The 10,833-nt window shown below is 35.0% G+C and overlaps 1 protein-coding gene across 1 annotated transcript; it reads right to left on the reverse strand.

Annotated features, from left to right (window-relative positions):
• Positions 1–2,751: 2,751 nt before the first annotated feature.
• LOC146721534 (uncharacterized) lies at positions 2,752–4,065 on the reverse strand. Its single transcript, XM_085486637.1, has one exon. The coding sequence runs from the start codon at positions 4,063–4,065 to the stop codon at positions 2,752–2,754; it is 1,314 nt and encodes a 437-aa protein (XP_085342763.1).
• Positions 4,066–10,833: the final 6,768 nt, after the last annotated feature.

Consider the following 10,833-nt stretch of genomic DNA (forward strand, 5'->3'; position numbering starts at 1 on the left):
CTAAAAGGTAGGTACTTAACTTTTATTACTCACACCTTCTCTTCTAATATCTCATCCCAGCCCTAAAAAGAAAAGATGCATAAAGACTATAAACCAGGGAATGAGCTAGTAGAATTAAAAGAGAGAGATAATCATCAAGGGAAGATAGAAGATGAGATAACAAATGAAAAAAAAGATGATATTATCCCTATAGATAGTAGAGAAATCATTCCCAAAGATAATCTGAGAATATCAAATATATTTGATAGAATAACATTAAAACCAGCTAATCCTCTACAAATAACAAGTAGATACAAAGTGAGTCAAGGTAATTCATCTATTGATAGTTCATTTTTATTAAATGAAGATCTATCAAAATACAATATAGAGAGTATCTTAGATCTATCGGATATATCCATAGAAGATACGAAGATAAATGAAGAGGAGAATGTTTATCTATCAAATATTTATAAATTAGTATTGAATTTGAATAATAAAGTAGAAAGTTTTAATATTAAGAATTTAGAGGTAGAGAGATATAAAAAGATATTTAGAGATGTTTTAATAGAAATGGAGGATATGGGAATAGACAACTTAGATGATAACAAGGATAGAAATACCTATAATATCTACAGCTCTATTAATAATTTTATATTAAAAATTAAGAATATTCTAAAAGATTTAATAATTCTATTAAATGGTAATAAAGACGACTTAAGGATAGTAAAAACACCTTTAGAAATAGAAAACAATAAATTTAAGATTTTCTATAGGAGATATTCCAAGTTCATTCTTGGATACAAAGAAGCGATAGAAAATATGAAAATGGAAGTAAAGAGGTGTATTTCCATGATAGATGAAGAGAAAGAAGGGATACAAAAGGAAGAGATTGTAAATAAAATGAAAAGGAGAAGTAAGAGAGAAAGGGAAAGAGAATTAGAAATGAAAGAGTGTGATATTAAAGCACTCTTAGAGTATTTTAAGGTAAAGGATATAAAAGAGGTGATAAATAAGAGTAAGGAAGAGCTAGCTATAAGGGATAGTAAAATTGAAGAATTTAAGGGTACAGTTAGTAAATTACAAGGAGAGAATTTAGAATTAGCAGGATCTATGAAGAGATTGAATGAAAAGAATATAAAAATACAAAAAGAAAGTATTTATTTAAACAGTGAATTAATGAAAATTAGAGATAGTTGTAAGAAGAGAGGTAATATAGTTGAGAAGCAAAAGAGGATAATTCAAATATTACAAAACGAGATATTAAACAAAGACAGTGGTAATATCAGCATTGATCCCAGTAATGGAAGATACAATGAGTATATAAAGGAATTAAAAGATAAAATTGGAGAAATTAAAGGTAAAATGAAGGGAGAAGTAAACGGTGAGGGTAGAAAGAATTTAAAGAGTGAATTGTTGGATTGTGAGAAAAGATTGAATGATTTTATCTTTTTAGGTAGCAAGGATAGTAAAAAAGTATAGGATGGTGTATTTTTAGAGAGAGAATCAATGTAAATTTGAAATTTGTTTTAATAGCGATGCATTGATCCTTTCTCTAGTTTTATCAAAAGTCTCTTCCACCCTTCTGAGATGGAAGTAAGAGAAGGTAGGGAAGAGGTGAATTTAGAAAGGAACTATAGTGAAATAGAGAATGTAGAGGATAATAATAAAATTATAAATGAGAATATAAAAAAGGAGTGTAATGGTACAAATAAAATACAAAGAATCAAACATTCCTTTATATCTATACTTAGTGGTATCTCTTTACGAGTCAAAAAGTTCTTTTCCATCCTCTATAGATCTATCTTTAAAAAGAAAGAGAAAGAAAGTAATTCTAAAGAAACAGTGGTTGATCTGAGATAGAGTCTAAAAAACGATAATAAATTTTAATTTTTATTAAAATCTATCTTTCTAGTGCTTAAGTACCTTTTAGGACTTCCTTTTATTTGTACCATGCCTCCTGGTGTAACAATTCTAACTTTTCTTTCGGGTGTATTAATGGTACAATGTGTTATTTTATTATTCTTGGGTGTTGTTAATATTTTAATGATATTTTTACTTTTAATTGGTTTATTACATTCTATGGATCTTCTTTTAACAAGTATCTCTGTGGATTTAACTCTTTTCAAGTATCTTTTTAAACTCCAATGATTCTCTACCATTTACTAAAAGAAAACTTAAAAAGAGGTTCTTTTTATAATTTGAAAATTGAAGAGGGAAATAGAAAAAGAAGAATTGAAGTTTTTATGATCAAGAAATATGTTAAATCCTTATCCATAGGTAAGACTTATCAGGTAATAAAAAATAAAAATGAAGAAATGTTTATTAATAAGATAGAGGACTGTGTTAAAATACAGACACATGGATTAAGAAAAGAAGAATATTTGCAAATAACAAATAGTAAAGAGATTATTGAAACATTTAAAGCTGTATTTAAAATAATGTGTAGTAAAGATAATGATATAGAGATATTTGATATTAATAAAGGTGATGATATTAATAATCCCATTGTTAATACTCTTAAAAGTTATAATATTAAGAATGTTATTGTTAATAGCTTATCCACCTTAGAGATAGATAATAAGATATTTCTTTATTCTGAATTGCTAAACTTTGTTGGAGTAAATGTTTATTTCTTTACATATGAGTGGGAGAGGATGGAATCAATGGAGCTAGAAGTTATTAAAACAAGAGACAAGTGAAATATAAAAAAGAGTGCTCATGGTGGAAATATATCCTGTGTAGTTTAAATAATAAAGGATAAATCTTGTTTAATTAATTATCTCCCCTTGCGACACTCCCATATTCGGATTCGAGTGCTGCCAGATCTTCTCTTGCTTCGCTGAACTCCCCCTCTTCCATTCCCTCTCCAACAAACCAATGAACAAACGCTCTTTTAGAAAACATCAAATCAAACTTGGCATTAAGACCCTTCCATGCCTCAACTATGGCTGTTGTATTACTAAGAAGACATACAGCTCTTTTAACAGGCGCCATAGCACCCTCCTTAATAACAGTAGGTGGCCTGCTATTAATACCTATCTTGAACCCTGTTGGACACCACTCAACAAATTGATTAGATCTCCTATTCTTAATAAAAGTAGTTGCTTGGTTAACATCTTTGGGATTGACATCTCCCCTATATAGCAAACAACACGCCATATACTTACCGTTATTAGGATTACACTTCACCATTTGATTTTGAGATTCAAAACACGATGTGGTAATTTCACTAACTGAGAGTTGCTCGTGTGCTGCCCTCTCCTTGGAGAGCATTGGTGAATAAGCAACTAGGGGGAAATGAATTCTGGGATATGGAACAAGGTTTGTCTGAAACTCTGTCAAATCAACGTTTAGAGATCCTGGAAATCTTAGAGATGCAGTAATGCTAGAAACAACTTGAGCTATGATCCTGTTTAAATCAGTGTAATCAGGACTCTCTATACCTAAATTCCTACACATGTCATAAATTGCTTCGTTATCAACCAAAAATGAACAATCACTGTGATCCAAAGTGGTATGTGTGGTAAGAATCGAGTTATAAGGCTCTACTACGGCTGTAGCAACTCTTGGTGCAGGATATACACTAAACTCCAGCTTACTTTTTTTTCCATATTCTTGAGATAACCTATCCATGAGGAGAGAACCAAACCCAGAACCTGTACCACCACCAAACGAGTGATAAATCAAGAATCCTTGTAATCCATCACAATTATCAGTTAACTTTCTTATTCTATCCATTACTGATTCAATAATTTCCTTACCCACAGTGTAATGACCCCTAGCATAATTATTAGCTGCATCTTCACTTCCACTGATCAAACTATTAGGATGGTATAAATTACTGTATGGACCAGATTTTATTGTATCAATCACTCCTGGTTCCAGATCAACCATCACTGTTCTTGGAACATAAGCACCACTGCTTGTTTCGTTGAAAAATGAATCAGAACTATCATCTTTAGCTTTTTTTGCTGATTCAGGTGTACCATCAGGACATATCCCATGTTCCATACAATATAACTCCCAGCATGCATTTCCTATCTGTACCCCAGCTTGTCCAATATGTAGCGAAATAATCTCCCTCATCCTTCTTATTTTCTAGGGGGTTGTTTTTTTTAAAATTTTAAGGACTCTAACTTTCATCAGGGGATATTAGTAGAAAAGATGAGATGATGGAATGATATAATGAGTGTGAAGGATGTTTGTAGTTAAAAAGTAACAACAAATAAAATTTGTTGTTAACTCTCTAGTATTTTTGAATAAGGTTACATTTTAGAGGGTTAAAAAGGTTAAAATTTTGCATCCCCCTAAAAAATGAATATTTCAAAGGAGAATAGATTTAAAGATTTACCAGAGGACATAAAGAAAAGATTGATAGATTTACATGCAAAATCCAATGAAAAGTATGGAATTATTGATGAAGATATAGATATTACATCATTTAGTAAACTAGTTATAGACGTTGGAGATTTACAAACTTATACATTACAAGAAAATATTAAAAAGCTCGTAAGTTCAGCTGAGGGATTAAAAAGTAGTTACGAGAACAATTATTTTAATCAAATGGAGATATCTGATAATGTTAGAAGTAAAATAAAAAGGTTATCTTCCAGAATTAATTTGTATAACAAGTTCTTAGATGAGAGGGATTTTCTAGGTGTAATGCGAGACACTCTTACGCATCTATCTGGAGAATATTTAAATACAAAAAATAAAGTAAAAAACAACGAATTTTAAGGTAAAATCACGAGTTGTCATACTTCGTAGGACTTTATTGGTGAAGTCATCTGTGTTTGATATTTTTAAATTGTAATAATTCTTTTTTATAAAATGATCCCGTAAATAATGTCACACATTGAGGAGAATGGAATGTACCTCGAAGTAATTGTAATTTTTTGAAAATCTTTGGTAGTTTAAATATTGAATCTAACCCTCTAAGGATGGATTATGGTTTGGGAAATTAATCTAAGAATCCTTGTTGTGTATTTTATGTTCTTGTGATGTTAAATAAAGAGTTTTCGCTGTTTTTATTCTTTAAGCTTTTTAGCAAGTATTAGAAGTTATAAACGAGGCAAATGAGATGATAAGCAACAGAGTGGGCTTTTTTTTGAAATCAACTTTATTTATTGATCCACTGCGCAACTAGCGCTGACCATGGGCTGTGCCCTTTGGTTCTAGGGAGAATTTTTTGTGGAGGGTGGTGAGGAGGTGATACTGCACCTCATTACCGTCGTGGCTCCGTCAGAGACAGAACACACCAACTCATGCTGCGGCAGCAGCTTGCCGCCCCCTCCCCAGGAGCACCCAGCTTACTCGCCACCGCCGGGTTTTGGGGGATCTACCACCTCGCCCGGGCTCGGACCTGTGATCTTGAGGCTGGCCCACTCGGCTACTTGCCCCGTTGATAAACTTAGTCTGATAACGAGTAAATATAAATAATAGACATGAAAAATCACTTTATTTTAGCTATTCGCTAATGTTCTACTTTGAACAGATCTAATAGCATTATCTCTTGCTTCTATTAATCTTGCGATAATTTTATTTAATTCACTAAAACAAGCCAGTCGAGAACCAATATACTTATGCAATAACTTTGCTTCAAAAAATTTAGAAGTGATCGTAGCAAGAGCACGCAATATTCTACTAAGTATCCCCAACTTTTTACAACGATCAAATGGTTCCTTAATGTTTGGTAGGAGCTCCTTAATTTCGTTAAAGAGATTTTGTATGTTTTTTGTATACAATTCATTCTTAAGTATTTCATCATTTAGTTTCTCGCATAATAAACGGTAGTAAGCATCGAATATTCCATATCCCTTCACTATCTTATAAATAGTTATTTTATCTTTATCTATCATACCCCTCTTAGAACTACATAATGTGAACTCTTCACGACTTTTATAAAGATCTTCAAGACTTGTCTTGTCAAGAGTGAAAATGATAATTGAAAGAAAACTTTTATAACCACTCATCCCATGGTGTGTCATGAAGTTATCATTTAAACAGATGCCATCCCCGATTTTATAGTTTCCATTCTCTTTCTTAGTCTCATGACAGTAAATGAAGAAGTTATGGAAAATCTTATCTTTGAAGGAGCTGAGAAACTCTCTGATACAAAGATAGAATATGGGGAAGTCCTTATCAAATGTAGAGGTGTGTCTAGCATTGTAGTTACTCCTCTCTCCATTAATCTTTTTATCTCTGTACCTCAACTCATCATCGTGCTCCTTCATTCTGGAAAGTAAGTAGTAGAAAACAAAGAGATTGGTGTAGTGGTACTCTACCAGCCCAACTTTGTAGTTCTCTCCTAGAAATGCTGGAAATCTTATCATTTCCCTGGAATACAACAGCATTGAGTATTTTAGTGTTTTTTTGATTACCATCCTCATAGTACCATTTATTGTATCAACCATCTCTTTGGTAAAAATAAAGTTGATGTGCTTCTTCTCTTCACTTCTTACAAACTCAAAGATTTCTAATATCTCCTCATAGTTTAACTCATAGAAATTGTTACATCTCCTCTTTATCAATTCCATCAGTGCTTCTATAGAATTGGAATTTTTGTAGAAAGCCAACCACCTTGTTATCTCCCCTTTTACCAACTCTAATGAGGAAATTTCTGGGTTTTGTACGGGATTTTGTACATTTATATATTCTACACCCTCTTCTCCCGAGATATGAGTGATAGATGGTATATCTTTTCTACCCCACGGCCATAAAGATCGGTTAGAATGATCGCTGGGTTAGGTAACCTTTGATTTGATGAGGTAAGATTCGAATTTTCATAACGGACAATCAACCGTTTTTTAAAATTCCCATTGTTGTTATCACATTCCAACTTTCTTTTATTCGTGTTCCCCATCTCTCCATTCTCTGTTTTTGTACAGTTTATTCTACCCATTTCTACTACCATTCCAATAAATAACAATTCTAGCATCTTTCTCAGGAACATTTCCATTTCGTGGTGGGAAGAGAAGGACCACAAAGAATTTATGCAAATAAAAATGTACAAGGGGGGTAAGTATCCAAATGGACTAACCTCAAAACCCGGCTGTGGTAAGTAGGCTGGGTGCTCCTGGGGAGGGTGCGGCACGAGTGGTGTGTTCTGTCTCTGACGGAGCCACAACGGTAATGAGGTGCAGTACCACCTCCTCACCACCCTCCACCAAAAATTCTCCCTAGAACCAAGGGCACAGCCCATGGTCAGCGCTAGTTGCGCAGTGGATCAATAAATAAAGTTGATTTCATTTAAAAAAAAGAAAATGCTAAATCATTCCCAGAATTGATTAAAAAAGCAAGAGAAGTGGAAGAAAAGCACCAAAAATCTCTTAAAAGTAAAAGATTACCAGGTACTAGTGAAAAGGTGAAAGTGTCTGGAGGTAATTAAACAGAAGACAGGATATGACAAAATGGTAGTATGTCATTAATGTCAAGGGAATCATTATAGATATGAGTGTCCAGGAAGGAAAGAAAGGTTTAACAAAAGACACCAGAGAAGAAAACAAGAAACCAATAAAGCGGATAGGAGAAATAGCGTTAAAGAGCTAAATAATCTGGAAGTTGAATCTGAACCATCAGGTGAGACATTATTAATTAAAGACCATCTGAATTATTTTTGTAAAAAAGAAAAACTCTATCTTAAAGCCATAACTAACAATGAAAAGATGTATGCATTGATAGATACAGGTGCAGATGGAGGCTTCATTAGTGAAAGACTCGCGGTTAGAAATAAATTTCCAATAACCCATACGGGAGAAAGTATTTTTTTACAGCTAGCTACAGGAAGAATCACTATCCCGAAAAAATTACAGTAAACATGAAGTATGGAGATAATAATCATAAAGGAGAATTTCTGGTAGTACGAGGGTTACACGAAGATATCGTTTTAGGGAACTCCATACTGGAATCGTTAAAAGTTGATTTATCATACCAAAGAAAAGTAATAATAACATAGAAACACCTTTTATCGAATGTAGAAAAGAAAGAATGGAAGTAAAGGAAGAAACAACAAAAATAATGGAGACTCAATGTTTACGAGAAGTAAAGGATATTGGAGAATGGTATGTTAAGGAAATACAAAAGAAAAGAGGTGCACCAGCGAAAGAGGTAACACACAAAATCATTCTTAATGAAGAAGTTAATCTATTCCCACAAGAAACTACCCAATAAATCCAAAAAAGAAAGAGTTTGTCTTAAGGGAAATAGAAAGGCTGTTAAACGAAGATAAAATTCAAAAAAGTAAGAGTCTTTGGAATTCCCCTTAGTAATAGTAAAGAAAGGCGAATAGCTATCAGATGTGTGTAGGTTTCAGAAAATTGAACAAGATTACTGTGAAAGAGATAACACCACCTCCATTATTAGAAGAATGTCTAGATTGCCTATCAAAAGCAAAGATATTTAGTAAAATTGATTTGAAGGATGGATATTGCCAGACACCCCTAAATAAAGAATCGAGAAAATACACTGCATTCACAACGATTTTGGGAAAATTCGAATACAAAGGAATGCCCTTTGGCCTTACAAACGCACCATCTACGTTTCAAAAATACATAAACACAATACTCTGCAAGAATATATTGAAGAATTGTCTTTCTTACATGGATGATGTGATAATTTCCTCTGAATCAGAAGAAAGGCATAAAGAGGATCTAAAAACGTATTAGAGATATTTTTAGACCACAATCTTACAACAAATTGGGAAAAGTCAAAGTTATGCGTAGAAGAAATCGATTATCTGGGATTTAGAATCAGATCAGGAGAAGTAACATTTGATCCAAAGCGATTGGAGAAGATAAAGGGTAAGTTGAGTCCTATAAATGTCAAAGAACTACATACAATGGTGAGTTTTTAGGATATTACAGAAGATTTATACCGAACTTTGCAAGAAAGACTAAGATATTGTATGATATGATTAATAAAAGGCTCAATTTCGAAAAACCAAGCAGAAAAGGATATAAACACACTAACCAAAGAACTGGTGGAATCTTCAGCCTTTTCATTACCACAGATGGACCAACCATTTATTATAGAATCTGATGCCTCGGACAAAGCAATAGGCTGTGTCTTGATACAGAATATAGACGGGAAAGAGAACTATAAACCATGGGAGAGGAGCAGAACTAAAGTATTCTACCACGGATAAGGAATTTTTACCCCTGGTTTTTGCCATAAAATACTTTAAGATGTGGGGGCAAGTAGCCGAGTGGGCTGGCCTCAAGACCGCAGGTCCGAGGACCCGGGTTCGAGCCCGGGCGAGGTGGTAGATCCCTCAAAACCCGGCGGTGGTGTGTAAGCTGGGTGCTCCTGGGGCGGCAAGCTGCTGCCGCAGCATGAGTTGGTGTGTTCTGTCTTTGACAGAGCCACGACGGTAATGAGGTGCAGTACCACCTCCTCACCACCCTCCACCAAAAATTCTCCCTAGAACCAAAGGGCGGGGGCAAGTAGCCGAGTGGGCTGGCCTCAAGATCACAGATCCGAGGTCCCGGGTTCGAGCCCGGGCGAGGTGGTAGATCCCCCAAAACCCGGCGGTGGTGAGTAAGCTGGGTGCTCCCGGGGAGGGGGCGGCAAGCTGCTGCCGCAGCATGAGTTGGTGTGTTCTGTCTCTGACGGAGCAACAACGGTAATGAGGTGCAGTACCACCTCCTCACCACCCTCCACCAAAAATTCTCCCTAGAACCAAAGGGCACAGCCCATGGTCAGCGCTAGTTGCGCAGTGGATCAATAAATAAAGTTGATTTCATTAAAAAAAAAAAAAAAACCAAAGGGCACAACGCATGATCAGCGCTAGATGCGCAGTGGATCAATAAATAAAGTTGATTTCATTAAAAAAAATACTTTAAGATGTATTTGTATAATAAATTCACAATCCGAACAGATCACAAACCACAAACTTTTTTGCACAATATTAGGAGCCCAACAGGAAGAACTGCAAGATGGATAATGTACCTAACAGGATTTGATTTTGAAGTTATATATAAACCAGGAAATACAAATAATGTAGCTGACATTTTATCAAGGAATTGTCTTGCCATAACGAGGAAGAAAGAAGATCCATTGGAAACAGAAAGAATCAAAGAATATCATTGGGGGGCAAGTAGCCGAGTGGGCTGGCCTCAAGATCACAGGTCTGAGGACCCGGGTTCGAGCCCGGGCGAGGTGGTAGATCCCCCAAAACCCGGCGGTGGTGAGTAAGCTGGGTGCTCCTGGGGAGGGGGCGGCAAGCTGCTGCCGCAGCATAAGTTGGTGTGTTCTGTCTCTGACAGAGCCACGACGGTAATGAGGTGCAGTACCACCTCCTCACCACCCTCCACCAAAAATTCTCCCTAGAACCAAAGGGCACAGCCCATGGTCAGCGCTAGATGCGCAGTGGATCAATAAATAAAGTTGATTTCATAAAAAAAAAAAAAAAAAAAAATCAAAGAATATCATCATCTTATTGGACACGGAGGAGTAGAAGCTACATATATGTATTGTCAGAGACATTTGCAAGAAAAAGGATTACTTAAGAGGTTGAAGAGACAATAAAGAATTGTATGATATGCAAACAATTCGAAAAGGGAGAAAAATTCAAGTTCTATCCTTCCGATCCAGTAAAAACACTCGAGGTCTTGGGGATTGATATAATTGGTCCCTTCGTGAAGACAGAAAGAGGAAATCGGTATATTGTCATTGCCACGGATCATACTACTAAGTGGACAGAAACTAAGGCAGTAAAAAGGAAGTCTGCAAAAGTAATCGCAAAATTCGTGTTTGAAAAGATAATCCTGAGATTTGGTCCTCCTAGAGTCATAAAATCAGATCAAGGTACAGAATTTGTTAATAATACCCTAAAGAAACTAGTAAAGAGATTTAAAA

This window comes from Nylanderia fulva, unplaced genomic scaffold (genome assembly GCF_048542155.1).
Source record: "Nylanderia fulva isolate GAGA-0341 unplaced genomic scaffold, ASM4854215v1 Scaffold46, whole genome shotgun sequence".
Taxonomy (NCBI): Eukaryota; Metazoa; Arthropoda; class Insecta; order Hymenoptera; family Formicidae; genus Nylanderia; species Nylanderia fulva.